The 23,550-nt window shown below is 35.7% G+C and overlaps 1 protein-coding gene across 3 annotated transcripts in view; it reads left to right on the top strand.

Moving 5' to 3' along the window:
* Positions 1-23,550, top strand: part of ITGBL1 (integrin subunit beta like 1) — a 264,136-nt gene that overhangs the window by 104,456 nt on the left and 136,130 nt on the right. For all 3 annotated transcript variants that reach the window (XR_001883239.1, XM_017861608.1, XM_017861619.1), the window contains 3 exons: positions 11,365-11,511; positions 19,001-19,123; positions 22,831-22,971. Coding sequence is in view for 2 of the 3 variants with exons in the window: in XM_017861608.1 (XP_017717097.1) it covers positions 11,365-11,511; positions 19,001-19,123; positions 22,831-22,971 (411 nt within the window). In the remaining variant the exon portion in view is untranslated. The remainder of the gene's footprint in view (positions 1-11,364; positions 11,512-19,000; positions 19,124-22,830; positions 22,972-23,550) is intronic.

Below are 23,550 nucleotides of genomic sequence, written 5' to 3'. Positions count from 1 at the left end.
GAGAGGTGTTATGAGTTGAATTGTGTCTGCCCAAAAGATGTGTTGAAGTTCTAACACCCAGTACCTCAGGATGTGATCTTACTTGGAAATTGGGCCTTGCAGAGATAATTTATTAAGTTGAGATCATACTGGAGTAGAGTGGGCCCTTAATCCAATATGGCTGGTATCCTTATAAGAAGAAGAAAAGAGGCCGGGCACGGTGGCTCACACCTGTAATCCCAGCACTTTGGGAGGCCGAGGCAGGCGGATCACCTGAGGTCAGGAGTTCGAGACCAGCCTGACCAACATGGAGAAACCCTGTCTCTACTAAAAATACAAAATTAGCCAGGGGTGGTGGCACATGCCTGTAATCCCAGCTAGTCGGGAGGCTGAGCCATTGCACTCCAGCCTGGGCAACAAGAAGGAAATTCCGTCTCAAAAAAAAAAAAAAAAAAAAAAAAGAAGAGACATACAGAGACATGACTGGAGAAGGCCATGTAATTGGAATGATTGGAGAGGCAAAGATCGGAGCGATTCAACTGCGAGCTGAGGAACTCCAAGAAATGTAGGTCACTGCAAGAAGCCAAAATAAGGCAACGCAGGATTCTACTCAGAGTCTCAAGAGACCCTGGTCCTGTTCACACCTGGTTTGGGACTTCTAGTCTCAAGAAATATGAGACAAAACACTTCTGTTGTCTGGAGTTACTCAATTTGTGGGACTTTGTTATGGCAGTTCTTAGCAAACTCGTATGATGGATTCAATAGTTGCCTAAAGTTACATAGTGAGCAAGTCATGCAAGCAGAATCTGAGTCAAGCAGTCTGTCCCTGGAGCCTGCACTCCACAGCCCTGCCTATCCCTCCTCATGGGACAGACAGAGCGGTGCCATGCTGATGCACGGCTCCTGCTGGGGAATGGGGAATAAGGCTGTGAGCAGAGATTGTTCCTTAGGTATCCAGTGGAACTTAGGATGAAGAACGCAGCAGCACTGTCAGATGAAGAATATTATTAATGGTTATCAAAGATGCACATTCAAAGAGTTCTGAAAAACATTTTCAACATTGGGAGGAATGTTAAATATCATCTCATTATGCAATGCTTTTACTTTGAGTCACCATTTAAAAGATAAAGTTTATAGCCTTGCTGATCTCCTGTGCATATACTTACATACATATGTGAATACATAGACACATATATGCACACATAAATGTGCATGTATTTCTTCATTTAGCCAGATTCCTTGTGCCTCTGTATTAAAAATGGTCAAGTTTCTATCTCAAACCATGGAATAATTATAATATCAGATAAAGAATTCTTTCATGATCTTTTCTTAGAATTCTAGATGTGACATAGTTTCCTCCCTCTACAGTGAGGGAGGAAGTAAGAGTGACTTGTGAAGCTGCATTTTTCTTTTTCAGTAAAACTGGGGAGATTTCACTTATCTCGGGTATCCTATTCTGGATACACCATTTCAAGAGTCTTGTATTCCTGTTTGATTATCAAGTGCACTTGCATTGACCAATAAATATTGGTAGATGTTAAGTTCTCCGGCTTGAGAGGCTTCTGTCATTTGGTGTATCTGATGCTAACAGACTCTCTTAAATAAAATGCCCCACAAGGGGCTGGGCGCGGTGGCTCACGCCTGTAATCCCAGCACGTTGGGAGGCCGAGGTGGGCGGATCATGAGGTCAGGAGATTGTGACCATCCTAGCTAAAATGGTGAAACCCCGTTTCTACTAAAAATACAAAAATTAGCCAGGCATGGTGGTGCACTCCTGTAGTCCTAGCTACTCGCGAGACTAAGGCAGGAGAATTGCTTGAACCCGGGAGGCGAAGGTTGCAGTGAGATGAGATAGCGCCACGAACTCTGTCTTAAGAAGAAGAAAAAAAAAAAAAAGCCCAACAAGAAGGCAAAAGACCAAGGAAGAAACTAAAGTGAGGATTGTTTTTATTGCAAAAGAGGTGGAGGAATCTTTCAAGATTTCTGATACAGCAGAAAGCCAGATATTGCATGTTCTCACTTATAAGAGAATGAGCTAACTAATGGGTACACAGGGACATAAAGATTGACGTAATAGACACTGGGGACTCCAAAAAGGGGGAGGGAGGGAGGAGGTGGAGGTTGAAAGGTGATCTTTTGGATATAATGCTCATTATTTGGATGATGGGTGCACCAGAAGCTCAGTCCCCACCATCAGGCAATCTACCCATGTAACAAACGTGCACAGGTGCCCCCGAATCTAAAACTTCTTAAAAAGATTTCTGACAAATAGAGTCTTAGAACTGAAAGCTAGAAGGTGACAAAGAGAACAGAGAATGTCTGTCATCAAATCTAATGGTCTTCCCTTTCTCTCCTTCCCTTCTCGGGACACCTGAGATATGCCATACTCTCTTTTATTATCATGGATTCTCTGGTAGGGAAAGCGTCACCAAGTTTTTGGGATTTATGTGGATGGAATAGGACAGAGGAAGAAAAAATTCAGATACCCTCTTAAAGGGACATGCCTTGCCCCTCTCAAGAAATTCTGATCTCGTATACATTTTTAATTTACCAGACAAAAATATTGGGACCAGAAACATTAAAAGATTAACCAACTGGCTGAAGTCCACAGAGCTAGCAGTGACATCATCTGTACTAACACCTAGAGGTTTCCTGAATCCCAAACTAGTGTTTGTGTATTTGTATTTGTGTGTGTGTGTTTATATAACTTTCATGAATTTGATACACGTGAATATATGTTTGACTTTATACAATTTTCTAAGTTCAGCCAAAATACTGTATTTTGCTGTACTGTAATTTCAGCTTCTTCAGTCACAGGTTATTAGAATTCTAATATTTAAAGCCCCCAGTTTTAGTAGTATGAATGCAAATGCACCTTAGCAATAAGCATGTCTTGATTATCTGCAATATTTTAGTGGATACTTTGAATGACACATAGAATTTTAACTGTGTTATCATTGATTTTAGTAGCAAACAAGATCTGATCACAATAAATTGATGTCTGTCACCCCTTTGTTTTAATAGGTTAAGTGCCCAATTTGAAAATACTACTTTGTTATGAGAAAAAGAAAATAATTGAGGGTATAGTATGGGATTTTCAAGATGAAGGGAATCTTGGGGCTATTCAATCCAATCTCTTAATTTTGCACATGAGCACAGTGAGGTAGCTCAAGAAAAATTTCATGACTAGTTTCTGAATTATTTTATGTACCAGTTTTAGCATTATTCAGTTTTAAATGGTGAAGTTCAATAACTTTACTGTTATAGTTCTTTCACCAAGCATTAGGAATAATCCAGTTCTAAGCATGTGTGTTTCAAAGGAAGCAGTAAAAATAAAACCAGTGCTATCAAACAACCAATCCATAGGTTTTGCTAGCACCACTCTTCCTAGAGCAAAAGCTTCCTTTCAAGTCCATTGCTAAATTCCAGAACTAAACAGATAATGTTGGCTATCATGGGAAAAATGTAGCTTTTGAGCTTACCAGCTATGTGAACTTGAGCCAAACCAAACTACTTAAACTCTGCTCAGTCTTCTCACTTGTAGAATGGAAAAGCAAAGCTCATCTTATTGGCTCATTATGAAAATCAGACTAGCTTGCATAAAGTACTCATCGTAGTATTGGAAGCCAGTAATTATTAGTTTCCTTTTCTTCTCTTCTTTTTTATTTTCCTGTCAAGATTACATAGCTAGTTAGTGTCCAGGCAGGACAAGAGTAGAGACCTTTTAATTTCGAGGCAGTGGAACCTTCTGTATTCTTCCATTGTCCACATGAAAGTGTTCTCAGGAATGAAAAGCAGAAATATCTAAGGAACTTTTTTTTTTTTTTCCTCAGCTTGAGAAGCAAGCCAGGGACTGGTGCCCTGTCTTAAAAATGGTGAAGTTTCTATCTCAAATCATGAAATAATTGTAATATCAGATAAATAATTATTTCACAATTTTGTCTTAGAATGTGATATAGTTTCTTTGTTTCTTATTACTAGAGAAGGCTTAGGAATCTATGGTGGCTCAAAAATGACTAGAGAAAAATTGAGTTTATCTATTATAAACTGAGCATATTTGAATACCCTGGAAAATAGGACACAAAACAGGTTTTGGGAATTTACATATTTGAACAAAGCAAATGGATTTTAGCTGGCAGAGTCAACTAAGTGTTCAAATTAAAATACCTCTATTTCAAGGTTATCATGAGGCTGTATGGTACACCTAGCTTATTTGATGCACAGAGAGAATAAATTTTTAATATCTGTCCTTCTCTATGTGATAAAATTGTTGCCAGTAGTAATCGTGAAAAGATAATTAACAATCAAATTTTTAAAATTTGTTTTTAGTCTTAAAACACATTACAATGTGTGTAGAATAATACATTTACTTTTAAAAGATACTATAAAATTAAGTTAAATCATTTATACATGAACAAAAATTTACACCTACATCAAAAGTTACACATTACATCCCTCTGTATGCTGTTTTAAAATGTGAAAACAAATAAACATTCCAGTGGTTAAAAAGACAAATCCAAGTAACTCAACTTATCTTTTTTTTTTTGTATTTACAAGCTCTGAGCTATAATTGATTATTTCCAATATACATGTAAATGCAGGGCTGTATAGTATCACAGGTGTTGGGGATGTGAGCTCTAGTTATTCTTTATCCTTAATGAACTTATTTGCAAAGTGGCTGTAAGATTCTGGTTTCCACTTAGGGATGTAGAAAGTTACAAAGTGTGATTCCCATTCTTACATTGAAGAAAAGTGGGACAATTAAAAATCCCCATGTGTTTCTGAATTCATCCAAGATCTGAAGTCACAGGAAAAGCAACTGGCCCAAAATCTGGAGATAGATAGGCAGATGAAGGGAGAGAGAGAAATGAGCTCGGGCTTAGCTGGGTAGACACAATTAGGCACTGAGAAGGGTGGTGGGAAAGTTGTTAGTGGCCAAACGTGCCCTTGTGAATGAGCATGAAGCCCCTGGGTGCTGCAGAATTTGAGAGAGTCCACACCCTCTTCAGATTTGTATCTATAAATCCCACTGAGCTCTCACAGAAAGGACTGGAGGATGCTTTTGAAAACAGATCCAGGAAGTGGGAAACTCAAGGAAGAGAGGAGCAACTCCTCCAGGATGGTCATGAAACTATCCAGACATTTGCTACCTATTTCCTCTATAAAACAAAATCTTTGACTGTTGGGGGAAGGGTAATAAATCTTCTTGCTCTTAGAGCACTTGTGAGTATCCATGGCAGCTATGGGAAGGAAACAGGAACATAAATAAATGAAACCTTGACATAGAAAAATAACAAAGAATACATATCACACAAAAACAAAGAGGTGGACTTATCATTTTCAAATTACCAAACACAAAAACAAACAAACTCTTACAGGCAGTTACAGAAAAAGAAACATTATATGCAGAGGAACAAAGATACTAATGACAGGGGACTTCTTGTCAGAAACGATGCAAGCTTGGGGAAAATGGAGTGATGTATTTGAAGGCCTGAAAGAACTAGATGTTAGCATTGAATTCTATATCCAGCAAAAAGTATATTCCAAACATGAAAACAATTAAGGATTTTTATGAGGCTATTTATTACAGCAGACCTACCCTAAATAAATGTAAAGGAAGTTCTTTAGACAAAAGGAATGTGATACTTGACAAATTTGAATCTACACAAAGAAAGAAGAGCAATGGAAATGGAATAAATTAAAGTATAATAGCATTATAGTTTTATTTTAGTTGCTCTAAAATAACTGACTGTTTAAAACAAAATTAATGACAGTAGATTGTGTGTCTATAGGAAACGTGTGTGTGTTTATGCATAAGTAAAATGGCACAAAGAATGAGAGGAAAGAGCTGGGAATTTCATGTTTTAAGTTCCTTAAATTACATGTAAAGTGGTACAATATTATTTGAATGTAAACTCTGGTTGATTAAACATATGTAATGTATACAATAGGACAACCACTAAAAATCAAAGTATACAAATAGTAGAGGAAATAGAATAAAAAATAATCCTCAATAAACACAACAGAAAGCAGAAAAAAGAGGCAAAAACAAGAACTGATAAAGCTAATGAAAATTGCTTGGAAAGTTGGTAGATTTATATCCAGCAATGTAAAAAAATCATGTTAAATGTGACCTCTTTAAATTAACCAGTTAAAAGATAGAGATTGTCAGATTGTATAAAAACTGAGACATGACTAATCTATAAGAAACCACTTTAAAGATAAGACATTGACAGGTTAAGTATAAATGAATGGGAAAGGTATTCTATGCAAACACCCGTCAAATGAAAACTAGATCAACTTTACTGATATTAGACAAAGTAGGCTTTAGGACAAGAAATAATACCAAGGATAAAGACAGATATTACACAAAGAAAAAGTAATTATATCCTAAGTTTAAAAATGCTAAATATATATGCACATAAAGCATTTCAAAATACATAAATTTTAAAAACGACAGACTGAAAGGGGAAAAAATCCACAATTGTAGTCAATGTCAATACTCCTTTATCACAGTGGACATAACAAATAGATAGAAAATTAGTGAGGATATAGAAAACCTGAACAAAACGATTACCAGCTTGACCAAATTGACATTTATAGAACAGCAGAAGATACATTATTTTAAAATGCATAAGGAAAATTGGACAAGATAGATCATCTTCTGGGTCATAATAGAAGCCTTCAGCGATTTAAAAGAAACTGTATGATCGTGTAATAATGTGATTAAACTAGAAATTACAGAAATAGATCTGAAAAAAATTTAAACAACACACTGCTACATAACCCGTAGGTCAATAGGAAATCTCAAGGGATATTAAAAATATTTTAATGAATGAAAATAAAATAATTTATAAATAAAATATTTAACTGAATGAAAATAAAATATATCAAAATTTGTGGATTGCAGCTAACATAGTACTTAGAGAAAAATTTACAGAATTAAATGTTTGTTAGAACAGAATAAGTGTTTAAAATTAATTTATACTTCTACCCTAGAAAATAGAAAAAAGACCTTATTAAATCCAAATACAGGAGAAGGAAGAAAATAATAAAGATTAGAGAAAAAATTAGTGAAACTGAAAAGAGAAAACAATAAAGAAAGTCAACAAAACCAAAAGCTGATTATTTGAAAATAACAATAAAATTGATTTATTTTTAAGCAGACTGATGAAGAAACATATAAGACATACGAATACTACCAGCATCAGCATGAAATAGCATACATAATATCCAACATTATGCATGTTAAAAAGATAGAAAGCTTATGATATCAGCCGGTCTATGCCTGTTAAGTTCAGGAACTTAAATGAAATGGGCCAAGTTCTTGAAAGACACAATCTGCCAAAATCAATTAAAAAGAAATAGACAACTTGAATAGCCCAATATTGGTCAAGCAAAGTGAATCATAGTTAAACATTTGTAAAAAGGAATATTCTAGGCTCCCATGATTTTACTAGCAAATTCTACCAAACCCTTAAGGATAAAATAATGCTAATTCTATACTACCTCTTCCAAAAACTAGGAGATTAGAGAATACATTTCAAATCACTTCATTAGGGCAACATTTTCCTTATCCTAAAAGTAGGCAAAGACCTTACAACAAACAAAACTACTTGCCAGTGTGATTTATGAACATAGACCACCAAATCTTTAATAGAATATTAGTAAATGGAATCCAATATATAAATACATAAAATACAATACTTAAAAACCAAATGAGGTATGTCTCAAGATGCAAGTCTGGTACAACATTAAAAACTCAACCAATGTATTTCACTGTATTCACAGACTAAATATTGTTAAGACTGGCAATTCTGTCTACTTTTATCTATAGATTCAATGCAATCCCTATCAAAATCTGTGCAAGCTTTTTTGCTGATGTCAACATACTGATTCTAGAATTTATATAGAAAATCAAAGGTACTACAAAAGCCAAAATAATTTTTAAAAAGAACAGAGTTGGAGTTCTCAGAATACTTGATTTCCGTACTTACTATAAATCACAGTAATCAAGACTGAGGTTGTAGCAGAAGAATAAGCCTGGAGTTAGGCAAAGGTTTTTCAGGTAGATACCACAAAAACAACTATTAAAGAAAAAACTTGATAAATTGGATTAAGATCAAAACCTTTTACTCTTCAAAAGATACTGTTAATAGAACAAAAGGCAAGTCACAAATTGGGAGAGAATATTTGCAAATTACATTTGTGACAATGAACTTCTATCCAGGATATATGTACATATATATATATACACAATTTGTATACATATATATCCATACATAAATGTATATATAACAATTTATGTGTGTATACACATATGTATCCTGGATATATATGTGCATATATGTGTGTATATATATGTTGATATACATATATATGTTTTTTATATATACATATATATGACAATGAACTTGCATCCAGGATAAACATACATATACATGTATATATAAATTTATAAACACATATATAGAAATATAGGTATATGTGTATGTGTACATATGTATATGTAATTATATATGTTATATATTCATATATAAAAAATGACTCAAATTTCAATACAAAAATGGGCAAAAGAAGATAGATGTATTGCAAATAAGCATATGAAAGGATATGCAGTATCATCAGAGCAGAGTTACACTGCCATAAGCCAGGTAATGCCCAAGATTACCAGCAACTACTAACAACCAGGAGAGAAGCATGGAACAATTTCTCCCTCAGGTCCTCCAGAACTAACCAACCTGATTTCAGGTTCCAGCCTTCATCACTGTGAGAGAATAAATTTCTGTTTTTTTAAGCCACCGAGTTTGTGGTGCTTTGTTATGGAAGATTCAGGAAACTAACACATAACAAATAAATTATTTTGAAAAATGAGATTTTTTTTGAAGCCATATTATTAACACTGTAACGTAGATTACCTTGCCACAATAATATAGCAACCTAATCCCTCAAGGTCTGGTAAAGCTCTTACTAACCTTAGGAAAAATTGTAAAAAATAGTCTGAGTACTATTTTTTAAATATATATCTATCTTTAACAAGGTTACACAGGCTATTTGATAATTCTTGACAGTCAGAAATCAATTCCTATTCAATGAGTTTTCCTAAATGGAAGAAAATGAATCATGGAACCCTTACTGGGCATAAGGTTTAGAAAGAATGTAAAGGCAGATGGCCCTGTCTGACATTAGCTGTCATCTTTGCCTCCAAACAGATGCTAAGGAAGAAGCTGAAAACACATCACAGTGTCTGACACAGTGTTAGTTTAAGCATGTGCCTAAGATGCTAATATGGGTTTGAGAAAATGGGGCCTCCTAGCCAAAGTTTTGCAAATTCTAAGGTAAAAAAAATTAAAAATATTTTTCATGATAGGACATATGAGGCTCATTAGTGTGCTGATGTATATCATGACACATTAAAACAGAAGATAGCAGGCTCTTTTCCGTGTTTATTTTACTCTAGAATCTTCTGTGAAGAGAGTTTCATGAAACTGAGCCTCCATGAACTCACTTCACGGGATAAGCTACTTAGAATATTGCTTCTATTGATGCTTCACTGGGTCAGTTTGGAAGGGATGTATCTCTCCCTATCTTGTATACATTTTGTTTATTTTCCCCATCTTTCTATTTTAACCTTCTAACCTTTAAAAGATGTTACCTTTGACCCACAATTATTTCCCATCTCTATTGTGTATACTTTAGGATCTAAGATGTCCTATTCAATATAAAATTTAAAAAATCACATTAAGTAGTCTTTCATTCTTGATTCACCAAATTATTGCTACCATAATACTTTATCTTCTAAATCATTTCTATTTTCTTTAATGTTTATATAAAGACTGTTTATTGGTGTGGAACCTTAAGAAACAGCTGATATTCAACTTATGAAAGTGGCAATTCCATATGGTTCAACCTAATACACTAATGTTATTAAAGAGTCAACACAGTTTCCAAGATAGTTGGTTTATCAAAGAGCCTTAGCCACTGCAGGAATTTGGCTTAATGTTTTATAAATAGTCCAGGTGGTTGACAGGAGAGATCACTTTTGCTTATAAATGATAAGTTGGCCAAGATTGACAATATCTTGTAGGGCCAGGTAGGAATGCACAATGATGCCATCAATTTGACGAAGTAATGTGTGCCAAATAGAATGAATTTCAATTAAGATACTTGCAAGGTTTTGTTTATAAAATAGAATAATTTTATAAATGCAACAGAAATAGGAACATTTACATGGACTGGGCCACCATAAAGAGCAGTTTTAAAGTCACAGCCAATCACAGATTCAGGCTCTGCCGAACATGCCCAGATAGGCAGCTTTCAAGCCATTCATACTGACCAACCATCTGGACCTTATCCCTTGGATTTCAGCTACCACGTTGAATCGGATCAATGACTTCATGTGGCCTGTGAATTTTAGACATTTAGACATAGTAGTATTGTCTTGAGTAATGTATGTATACTCTTCCTGTAACTCATTCAAAATCTGTTCAACTTTCAAGGGCCAGTTAACCGTCAAGGAAATCCATAAAGTCTCTACTCTTATGTCTATAGGTCATAGACTATATCGCTCAACTTAACTCGAGGTGACAATCACTTCTGGCTGAAATCACATCAGCTTTGTATATTAGCCTTGACTTTGAAGTTTGTAAGTTCTTTGAGGACAAGGGCTAAGTACTGCACATGTTTTGTACTTCTGTCAGACTAATGTGCAATCAATAAAAACTAGTAGGCTTCATCAAGCAGGACTTAATAACGTTACTGATCACAACAATGAAAACAACATGCATTAAAGCAAAATGACCATTGAGAACATTAAAGACTGAGAAATTTCTGTGGAGGTGGATGAATATGAAACAAAATATATACATATTTTATGACCATATTACTGAAGTTGGTATATAATATATCCATAAATTTCATTACATGCTTAATTCGAGTAACTGTAAGGCCAGTGTTTGGTTTAGTAGAGTTTCATGTAAGAGTCTTCATTCAAGGTTTGTGGTTTAATGTGTTACGTAAAATACAGTTAAGTAGAAGTATTTTTTCATTGGACTTTTGTCTCTTAAATACTGAGATGCTGGATAGAATGTTTTTTCAGTGCTGAATTTTCTGACCATGTGATTTATTAGGTTTTTTAATGTATTATCCTAGTGTCTTCATAAATTAATGTTTTCACAATCATTTATCAGTTGATTATTGAAATAAAATTTTCACATTCCATTGCATTTTATATAATAGCATTACCTCTCAGCCACTGTGATATACGTGAGTTTCAATTTATTATAACTCAGTCCCAAGTCAATGTCACCGTTAAGAGTGTGTGTTACAGTAATGGTTATCTTTGGAAAACAATTTGAGTCTGACTAGATGTTGTTCAATCCTCAGGCCATGGTAAGTGTGACTGTGGCAAGTGCAAGTGTGACCAGGGATGGTATGGGGATGCTTGCCAGTACCCAACTCACTGTGACTTGACAAAGAAGAAAAGTAACCAAATGTGCAAGAATTCACAAGACATCATCTGCTCTAATGCAGGTAAGAAGTATACCCTGTGAAAATGCTTAAGTGAAATAATCAAATTTTGTTTTTAATGGAAATATGTGGGCATGGAGAAATGTCGAATCTCTGAGTGAGTCTGCTTTTGAGTATGTTTTTTAGAAGTGAAATTCAGATAAATCAATAGCAAAAATGCCATCTTGCTGAGACAGGCAAGTTTGATACTTTCCAGCTGTTCCAAATGCCTCCTTCTAGCAGGATATTCACTGGAAACAACACCCCAACAACATTTTATGTCAATTGTGAGCCATGATATTGAATACCAGATTATATCTGTTAAAAGGGATTTATATAAACCGACTTAATTATTTTCTGTTACAGATCAAGGGTGCTTTGAATTTTTACCTTCGCAAAATAGAACCAAATACTTTAAGTCTGATAGAAGTTTCAGATATACTGGTTATAAAGCCCTTTGAAGGATATAGTCTCAGAAAGATTTTGTTTGATCAAAATATTTTTTGTTTTATAGAAGTTATTCGAAAATATTTTTTACAAAATTATAGAGATGCTATTAAAATTGATTAGCAAAATCATATAAAAGAGTTGCAGTTTAGGTTTCAATGGTATTTAGCGAGTGTTACCTAAATTAAATACTATTTTACATTTGGGCAGGTGAAACCTCAAAATCAGTTTTCTCAACCGTGGTTGAACATCAGCATTCCAAGGGGAAAGGAATAAACCATCAGTTCTCATGTAGTACACCAGAGGTTCTGTTTCAAGTGCTTTGGTGTCTGGCCTTGACTTTGGTGGTTTTTTTAAAGCTCTCGGGGTGATTTTAATATAGATCGAGTGTGCGACCCATTGCTCTAAATGCTAAAGGTCAGGATTTGACTTCACGAATGAGTACCTTTCCTCCTGAAGCTCACATTGTCGGTAGGGCCCATCTCTAACCAGAGCTGAGAATTCCCCACAGTCTGATTTCAGATTGTGTGTTTTAGACTGAACTCAGTAAAGGTGTTCTGCTGATAGGAATCAGGACCATATCCAAAGCGAGGTGTGAGTGGATCCGTCAGGGGTCATGACAAATGGTCTTAGCAGTTAGGTCCCTTTCTGTGTTCATGATGTTCTCATCATATTTCTCTAGCACTTCAGTCTTTCTTTCTTCTTAGTAGGATTTCTCTACTTCCAATTCATGACACTCACCCCTCCAAAACACACATGCGCGCGCACACACACACACACACACACACACGCCCCATAGCGTCTTTCACCTTGAAAAAATTCTTTTCAAATTTATTTCAGAAACAAGACCTGAATTCTGTTTTGGGTTTGAAATGTAATTTCAGATTTATTTATTTGTTGTTTGTAAATCAAATTTAGGGTTTTAATTTTTAAAGAACATTATAATCAAACGCCGTAGTCTAGGATTCTAAAGATGTTTAATATTAAGGAATCTAAACATGTAATTCACCACATTAACATATCTTAAAGGAGAAAACATACAGAAGTGTTTCGGTGGATGATAAAACATATTCAATAAAATATAAATGCATTTCTAGGACATCTGTACTCTCTCATTTTTTAAGCATGGATGCAATACCTTTATTCATAATCTGGTTTAGTCAAGTGACCCAATAGTGTCCTCTATAGCATTTTTCTCTCCTTGCAGGATTCAGTCTATTGAAAATATTATATTTATATCTCTCTTTAGTCTTCTTTAAGCTGGGCCATTTCCACAGACTTTGCCTTTGGAGCATTGAAACTTCTGAAGAAAGTTGTCCCCATTTTATTAAAAGAAAAATGTACTTATCTTGGATTTGTCTTATGTCTCCCATGATTAGATTCATCATACACATTCTGAGGTAAAACACTGGAGAAATGGTTTCATGTTCTCAAAATGTTTCATATGGAAGCACATGATGTCCATCTGCTCATAGTGATGGTGTCAGTTTTGATGACATGGTCAAGGTGTTGGCTGGTGTCTCAACTGTGTTATTTCTAACTTACCCTCTTCACAAATGTGCATTCTATGAGGAAACACTTCAAAAGCATACATGTATCACATTCCTCACTAAAATTACCCTAGATTTATCATCCACTGATGACAATGACCTGATGCAGTATTGACAATGATGACTGGAAAATGATGATTTAAGAACTGTAACATTCTCTCCAAAGGGGCTAGTTGGTACTCAGCATTCTATCACAAACAGGAATCCTCTCTCACTTACCAGTTATTTGATATTTCATTTACTTAGTGACTTATTATCAGTCTAGAAGCACAATTCTTATTATTTCAGTAATTTGTTATTCATTTTGTACATAATTACTCTGGTGCACAGAATTTTCCAGATTAGGTATTAGAGCCCATCAGGCTAGCTTTTGTGTTTTTGTGACATGCCTCCCTTGTTTTTTTGTTTTTGTTTTGTTTTTGCAATTCTTTACTTGTTGGCATAATAACACATTGCAGGGTCGTATTGGACCTGCTTCACCACACCTTTGGAATCAGCCACTTATCCAAATAGCCCTGATTCCTTTTAGTGAAAATGGTATTTGAATAAAAATTGTGAGCACTAGGGATGCTCATTTCCACTGGAGTGTATTTGCTTCTTGGCCCTTTCTGCAAACAGGCTTGTGTCAAAAAGGTAGATTGAATCATAATACAATTTTTATTTTATCTGAGCAAACAATGATTCGTGAATCAGGCAGCTCCAAATCAGAAGTGGTTCAGGAGCTTCATTGAGGGAATGCAAGTGGGAGGCTTTTATAGGGTGAACAGAAAAGAAAGCAAAGAAAATAGTTGATTGGCTAACATTATATGGTTGCCTTATTTAGTCTATCCTTTTGGAAAGTCCCTAGTTATATAAGTTTGTTGGTTGCTTCTGATTGGTTAAACTTAAGTTCTGTTCTTCTTTAATGTAGACATTTACAAGATGTAACTTAGATAAGTTTCACTTATTTTTGAGTATCAGGCAAAGTTAGGATTGTTTATGGGGCCTCAATCGCTTAGTCTGCTCAGGGATTATTTAGGCCTTGTCTCCATTTTAATTTATCTTGACACTAGTGCATATACACTAGTGCAAATACACACAAATACATATACACATACCTGCACACAGATATGCATGTACACATACATGCATATTTTAGAAATCATGAATTTACACCAATACATCTAATTCCAGTCCAACTTCACAGGATTACTTCTTGTTTTCTCCATTCCATGTTTGCATGTCCCATTTTCAAAAGGAGAACCCTGTTTCCCAATACCTCCAACATACTTATTTGCTGAATCCTATACTACATCTCTACTTACTTCTAGAAGTGCTGCAGACACACCACTAAACCAAGAAAATCTACCAGAAGAGATTAGGATTTGCAGTCCAACCCTTTCCACTTCCCCCCACTCAGTGTACCTCAATCATGCCCAAGATTGGGGTATGTAGTCGAATGCTGTGTTATAAGTTATTCAGACTTATTTTATTTTCTTCTCTTTTCGTGTGGTTACAACACTAGTTTGAAATACAAGTTAGCTTATTTATTTCAGATCACTTTCAATTTTAGGTTTTATAATCCCTTCCCATCTGTATTAACATATTTTATAATGTGTAGTACACTAACTTGCTTCTAAAAGTCAAAGCTATGCAGAAAAGCATACTCAGAGAATCATCACTGTTCGTCAAACCTTGCACCCTGCTTACCCTCACCTTATAGATAACCAACTTTATCGCTTTCTTTCTTCTCTGTGCATGTATTTCTTTTTGTGTGAAGATAAATAGAAATATTTTTGTTATTGTTTCCCATTTTTTTCCCGTGCAATGGTTGTGCTTTCCATGTGTTCTTTTGCACTCTGCTTTTACCACTCAATATAATCTCCTGGAATTCTTTCCAAATCAGTTCATAGAAATCCTTCTGGTTATTTTTTCAAAAGCATAAGACTGGATTCTATGTATGCAATGTAATTTATTCAATTGAGCTCTTATGCTTGAGCATTTAGACAGTTGCCAATATTTTGGATTGTAAATAATACTGCGCAGAATGATCTAGTGTACATATATTTTTATATTTTTGGAGGTGTATATTCAAGGCAAATTACCAGAAATGCAATTGGCCAAAAGATACATTTGTATTCAGTGTTGCATTTAATCTCTTCTGTCTCATTTATTCTTGTCTAAATATCTAAGCCTTTCATGTTTACTTTGGCAATCTCATTCTCCCTGTCTTTCTTTTAATACCCATTTCCACCATCCAAGTTCAGGACCACTTCCCCCAAATTGCATTAGCCTATGAAGTCTCTCTACTAATCTTTCCCTTTCATATCACAGTGTGGTTTTCTCAAGTAGTTTGGAGCAGAAGGGGAAGAAGAGTTAAATGGATTGGGGAATGAGACTGAAGGGCAGGATGAGACAGAACTGGGAACCAAAGTGTTCCAGAGGCTTACTTTCTGGGAAAACTAGAAGGGAGGTCTAGTGTGCAGAGCAGGGTGAGGCCCCAGCACCACTGCACAGGGGTGTGGGCTGCTGTACATGTCTGGTCAGTCATCCTAGAGAGAGTCAGCTCTATTGGGCACTATGAGAAACAGGGGCTAAAATAATCTAGTGTAAGGCAGAAGACCAATCCTAGAGGCTGAAATAACTGGCAACCACGAGAGAGAAGATGTGTGTCATAACATGAGCACAGGAGTCTGGAGTTTTTGCCTGGGTGTCCATATGCCATGTCTTGGAGGCTCAGTTGTGAATTCTGTTTTATGGGTGAGACAGGAAGTCTCTGAGCTGTTGTAAACTTCCCACATCAGCCAGGAATGGTTCTGACGTGTGGATGAGAGGAAGCTGCCTATGGGGGACTTCAGTGAGGAGTCATAGAATTTAGAGACAGAGGCTGTTCGTTCCCATCTTTCCTGAAAAACTTCCCCATGCACAACCCTAACCAAGTGACTTCCTGTCTCATATTGTATATGAGAGACCCATATTATATATGGTTACATGTATAATATTTATATGGGTTTATATTTGTATTTATAAAACAAGAAAACATATGACACAAAGGCTTTTGCAATAGACTTGTGGCAAATGCTATACGAAATGTATTAATAGGGTATCTCTTTCTTCCTGGTCTATGATTTACTTAATTTTAAGCATCTCATTATTTTCTATAGCACCTAGTTCCTTGCCAATAGCATAATAGATAGATAAAAGATAGATAAAAAGAAAGCTTAATGGCTGGATATGTGGGTGGTTGAGAGACAGAATGAATAAATGTGAAACTGAAAAAGGAGGGTGATAATTAGAGAATAAAAACTAGATGAAGCAATAGCATAAATTATAGCATTAGATTTCAAATTACTTTTATGAATTGAGATAGCTTTTAGGGAAAAATGTAATAAAATGAAGCTTAATAGCAGGAAAATTCACATGAGTATTTGCAAGGTAGAAAAATAAATTCGGCAAAATCACCATTTATATGTAACTATGAGAGAAAATTGTATAAATAATAGTGAGTTACAAGTGATATGGGTAACAGAATCATACAGAGGATATGAAAACAAGGATATTGTCAGCGTCCATAAATATATTTTCTGGAGAAAATGTTTTGAAGTATGACGAATATACTCTGTATCTTAATGGGAGAAGAGGAAGAACCTGGAATTTTCTCAAATCCTACTATGCACTAGGTTCAGCAGTGCTTCTAGAAACATGACTGGGTACATATTCATCACTTGGTATTGGCAGCAGTTCTATGAAGCAGAGATTATTTGCAGATATGGAATCTGGGAATTAGAAATGAAAGCAATGCCTTTAAAAATGCATAGCTCATGAAGATTAAAACTCAGAATTGAGCTACAGCTCTACCTTACTCACAAGTTCATGCTGTTTCTAATACATCACATATGGATTTGCCAATATCTAGTAATTCAAACCAAATTATAAACAGCATCTTTGGTTCCTTACCATCCTTTGCCCTTTACAGTCAGTCACCAAATGCCCTCTACTCTTTCTCCTAAAAATATCTCCGAATGCATTTGGTCCTTTCTAAACTTACCACATCATGTATCTAGCCACTGTCTTCTTTCCTTCAGATAAATCTAACAGCCCTTTAACTTATTTCTTTGTGTCCACTTCTGCCTCGTTTTAGTTCATGCATTCTTATGCTCTTGCTTCATTTAGTTTTTGTTACATGACAACCAGAGTAATCTGGTTAAAATTCATACGTGGTCACAGGACTCCCTCGCTTCTGTGTCTTCCAATTGTTTTTGTATTAAAGCTGGAAATCTTTAACATGACCTGTAAGACTTCCATGAACTGCACCTCAGGTTGCTTTATGAATTTCATGCCACTTTTCACGCTGTTCTGTATACCTCAATCCCATGTGATGTTTTCTCTTCACCTCCTTTTTTATTGCAGAGCCTGTGCTATTGTCTCGTGCTGGAAGTGAGCCTCTTTGCCATCTCACTTCTGTTAGCTATGCTTTTTCACCTGGCTTTTAGTTCTCAGCTACTTCCTCAGGGACTCTGACTTTGACCTCCTGGTCTCAGTTAAATTCCCTTGCTGTGTGCTTCTGCAACACTTTGCACTTCTGTATTTATTTTATCACATTGGTTTTTGCTCATATAAAACTCTGAGAGGAGGGTTATGTCTGACTTGATCCCTGTTGGATTTTCAGAGTCCAGGGTGGTTTCTTGTGAGTGATCAAGTCTCGGTTGATACATGTTGATGGCTGTGATGAGCATTAAAACTCAAAATAGATGCATTAAAAAGGGAATTTCTCAAGTGGGCATTCTACCTGTCAATATTATTTGAGTGCAATATTAATGTTGGTGAAATTACTTTTGGGGGATGTGGTAGAATCTTCAGACTTGGATGAGTATGTGGCTCGTGGTAGACCAGGTGACTAGCATGCCTCTCTAATTCTCAGGTCCCCTGAGAATCTGGTGAGGTCCCAGCAATCCATGCCTAAGGAAATCCACTCTGGTCCCATTATTGTAAGGACATGTGTATCAGTATAAGTTAATGCTGAGGAGGGGAAATTATCAGGGGCACGTATGACTTTTATTTATGCGTTTGATAATAAATTATTCCTGCAAATATTAATTATATAAATAGTATGTTCAAACATTGTGCAAAGCATTGAATAAATACTGGTGAGGAAGATAAGCAAGGTTGTTTCCCTCCCAAAGCTTAGAATTTCCTGCTTTATTTCACTTCAGACCCAGGTGTGATCAGAAGACCTTCATGCAGTGGTTGGATGGCTATGTGTAAAGTAGCTCTGCACTTGAAGAGGTCAAATTTGCATTCATTAAACCATTAGAGGTCAATAATAATAGTTGTGTGATGTAAAATATAATTGCCATGCTACAGTAACCTCAAGAAAGAGTAGCATGCACTTTACCTCACCATGCCCACAGAAATGTCTAATTGAAATATTAAATCGATTTGGATTATCTACTCTCTTAAAAGAGATGGTATAAAAATTCATTAATTATAATTTTATATGCATGTAACAAATAGTCTTTTTTGTTTTCATGGTTTAGGTACATGTCACTGTGGCAGGTGTAAGTGTGATAATTCAGATGGAAGTGGACTTGTGTATGGTAAATTTTGTGAGTGTGACGATAGAGAATGCGTAGATGATGAAACAGAAGAAATATGTGGAGGTACGTATATTGGCTCTGTAGAAATTAATAAAAGTACCTGTTTTTTCACCTATTACGTTGTTCTTTTATCTCTACATAAATTTCTGCTCTAGGTGTACTAATTCAGTTTAAACCTATGTTTATCTGGAAAACATTTCATATAAGGAGAGTGAGACTATGGCATTAAGAGTAGACTAGTACATTTTAGATGCAAAGCCAAATTGGCCCCAGAGGAGAGCTGTGTCATTATGGCAACAGACCAATTGCATAGCTCTGAAGTAGTCCTAGTAGAATGCCATCTCCTCTGCTCACCTTAGCCACTTTTATTCTCTTTTCTCCTACTCTCTTAAGTGTATATTTTCATTTCTTTGTTTTTCCCTTTCTAAAACATGAGTCTCATGTCCTACTGGGGACACTGAAGGTCAATAGGGTTATTAGCCTAGAGTTTACCTCCCCCTCTCTGTCCCTACACACGTAGATAACATTTCCAATGACCTTTTCTATGTACCACCATTACTGAATTCATTTTTCTGTTGTAGCAGTTCTTGCATGTTTGCTAGTGACAAATTCTGCAATAAGTGCTTTACATTCATTATACTTTCTCTCACAACATCACTCTAGGGTAAGAATTATGTTTATCTACATAGATAGATGTGGAACCTGGGACTTGAATAAATTAGGTAATGAACCCAGGTCAGTCCACCAATGATAGTAGAATTTGGGCTCGTGTCTGTGTTCCTGACGCCTCACCACTCCCGACTGCATCAGTGCCTGGGAGCTCAGAGCTCCACAAGAGGGGTCTCTCCTCACCATTTGTAGTTTTCATCTCTTCTGCTCAACCTGCAAGCCTGTGCCCAGAGTTTCCATTTGCAACCTTGACTGGCATAGGAAAAGGAAAGTAGAAAGCAGAGAGAAGCATTCGGTTTAGGTAAATTCTTCTCTGCTGTGATTAAACTTATATTTGACTCCTATCTCATGGGATTCCAGCTGAAGAAATACTGCCCCGCATGCAGAAATAGTAGTTTTAGAAGTATTGTTTTTCTAGAAGGATTAGGACCCAATAGGGCCAGGTGGAACTAGAGACTCCTGAGAAAGTGTGGCTAGCATAGGACAAGCTTGTTTCTTTGTTTACATTTTGGTAGCTTTAATTCCTATGAGTCATCCAAATACACTTATTTTAGGCCTGACTGGCCCTTCCTCCTTGATCTCCTGGCTGTACAACCCACCTGGATAAAGCAAACAAACATAAAATTCTTATTTTCTTTTTTCCAAGCCAATGACCTAAGCAAGATACTGCTCAGACAATTCTGTCTTAAAGGGCTCAATCCAAAATAATTAGATCAATTAGACAAATCCATCCACAAATATATGTATTTGTCCTCTTCAAGTTTAGTTTCTAATTATTACAGATAAAAAAAAAAAAAAAGAAGACTGAAACATGCTTTGGGGCCAGTGTGTGGTGATACACACCAACAAATCAGTCTATTTGCATGTATACGTAGAAAAATGTAACTTGAAACAACACAACAGAAAATGTTTAACTTTCAAACTTTCTAGTTGTTATTTCCATTTGTTTGAGCAATTTCATGGTGCAAAGTCTCTGAACAAGGACACCAGCACTCTAGTAAACACCCTCTGGGGGTGACATTGCCTGGGATTGTAAATCTTTCCATGTGTCATTCACATGAAACCAATCTGCTGAGAGATGATTCTACAGTTCATCAGTGAAGCAGTACAAATAGAGATTTTCTTGCTCTATCAGTTTGCACAAAGCAAAGAATTATGTTTATTGTGTGGAATACGTATTGTCCTAAAGCACACATTTTAATCTCAATTATTCAGATGTGTCTTGTTCAATATTTTTATTTGAGTTATGTGGATATCTGTTTAATTTTCCATATCTGCATAGATGTGTATCGTTACATAATTTTTGCTTCCTTATTTACCTCTAACTCAAAGGTTTCTTAGTAGAACCCGAATTCGATACTGAATTGTATAAATATTCAAATAATTTGGATGTGAGAAATATAGATTTTCTATTATTTGTTAATATAGTAAGCCTTACGTATGTAGCACCTTCTGTATAAATTTTCTGAAATGACAAAGAAAATAAATTCTGTAGTCTAAAAAGGTGATTGGGTCTTACAAACCTGACTCCTAAGAAAAGCAATTAATATACACTATTGCTTTTCTGCAGTGTAATCCTTGAGTTATTGAGGCCTGTGATATATCACTAGGATGTGATTTAGTTGTGTGTGCAAGTGGACACCTTTTTAAGTTCATAAATAAAATATATAGATGATATCTTCTGTACCGATTAAATCATTTGACAGCCTTTGCACTTGCTTAAGTAAACACATTTAAAATTCAAATTCTTTATGGAAATGGTCATTGATTATTAGGTTAAGAAGTGATTTTCTTTGAATATCCCAATTATAACTTATTTAGACAGAAAACATGGCACTGGGTCCCTGTCTCTTTCTCTCTGTCTCACTATAGCACTCTTTCTCCTCATCTGTCTGTCTCTGTCTCTCACATGTATGACTTCTTGATGAAAGTCTCATTTGCTGGATGTGAATAGCATAGGAGACCAGAATATTCTGTTGTAATTCCTGCTTCTTATGTGAGTTTTACAGGTCCTACTAAAGTTCTTGCCATTGGCCAGAGATACCATAGTGTTAGAATGATAAATATGCTTATAAGCCAATGAAAAGTAGTCTCATAATCAGTTTTGCATTGTCTTTGGGGGTTTTGGCTGTAAGAGAAGAGAGATGGAAAGAACAAAGACTTTCACCATAGACTGATAAAACACAAACTCCTATAATAAAGAATAGACTAAAAACAAAACAAGAGCAAGGACATACATTTATGCTTAGGTGATATAACCACAAAGATGAGAGTACAAGAAGTAAATTTTGGGATAAATGCCATCTTTGGGGAATTTGCAGAAGGATTGCTAGATGTGGATAAGGAAAGCAGTGATGTGATAATTCACTACAGATGGCTTGGAGGCAAGTGCAGATGAGCAGTTGACAGGTTACAGAGAGGTGGGAGCTGAAAGAGGGCATCTGGACACAAAATGATGAGTGCCCTTAGCTGTCATTGGTATCCCCTTGACAAGTCGAAAGGGAGTTTGATTGTGAGGCCGAGGGCTCATGGTATTTTATTTGTCTAAATGAGGATTCAACATGGACTAGGCTGAACACCTCTCACATGGTAGAACCCAACAGCTTGTGGGACACAATTGAGTGAAAAGATGAAATATTACTTCTGCTTTAAAGAGTTGTTTGGTCCTTCATAATGTGTATCTAGGTAAATATGCACCATTGGTTTCTCAATAGTTGATTTCAAGTGAAATATTTTAATAACTAATTCAAGAAACGTCCTTAGAGTGAATGCTCATATATATTTGGGTTTGATGTGTGCATTTGAGATGGAAAAGTAATAGACTCTTATGGTCATTCATGTCATTTCGTTAAAAATACTTTCAATCAGTTCTCTGTCTAGGCCAAGTTAAAGGGCACTTTGCTCTTTTTGTGTAATTAAGCAGGTAAAGGCACAACCATTATGTGTTTGGAGAAAGCTGTATAATTTGATGATTTTAGGCAAGGAATGTTGAACTGTGACATTATTTCAGAAGGCAAAAGTGATCACAAAGAGATAGAAAGTTAATTCTGCTTATGAAAGTTGCTTTTTTCCTCACTGTATAAAATTCATTTTGGGTAAAGGCCATGGGAAGTGTTACTGTGGAAACTGCTACTGCAAGGCTGGTTGGCATGGAGATAAATGTGAATTCCAGTGCGATATCACCCCCTGGGAAAGCAAGCGAAGATGCACATCTCCAGATGGCAAAATCTGCAGTAACAGAGGTGTGTCATTCATACATGTTACTACATAATGGGGAGGCACACAAAGCTTTTAATCGTTAACACGTCTTTTCTCTGTATGTCCTCTAGTGTGGGAGGAAGTTATCTTCTAATCATTGACTTTGATGTAAATCAACATGTACTATACCAACAGTCTTTTCTGTCTTGTTTTTTATTGAGTAGAAAAGAGAAAGATAAGAAAGTTGCTGTCATTCTTTAAGCTTCACTGAATAAACAGTTAACTTAGGGACTGTAATTTATTTGGCAGCCCTCCAGAAATAGCACAGTACAGCTAAAAGGCAATTCCTGTAGATACTTCTGTTAAATGTCTCTTGACTAACAGAACCATCTACAGCATGAGCATCTAATTATCCAGAGAGCATTCAGAAAACCCTCTTGTCTTAATTATGAGTAAATGGAAGGCTTGGTTGAAATACAGATTTGATATGGACTAATTTAACTTCTGTGTGCAATAAGAAAAATGTGATATTGAATACAGTAGATTTAAAAAGTATGTATCCAATAGCCATATGAAATGTACGCTGACTTTACAAAGGAAGTTAACAAATATATTAATATGGC

The sequence above is a fragment of the Rhinopithecus bieti genome, unplaced genomic scaffold (assembly GCF_001698545.2).
Source record: "Rhinopithecus bieti isolate Rb0 unplaced genomic scaffold, ASM169854v2 scaffold_2254, whole genome shotgun sequence".
Taxonomy (NCBI): Eukaryota; Metazoa; Chordata; class Mammalia; order Primates; family Cercopithecidae; genus Rhinopithecus; species Rhinopithecus bieti.
The sequence above is the reverse complement of the archived record's forward strand: the minus strand, read 5'-3'. Positions and strand labels throughout refer to the sequence as shown.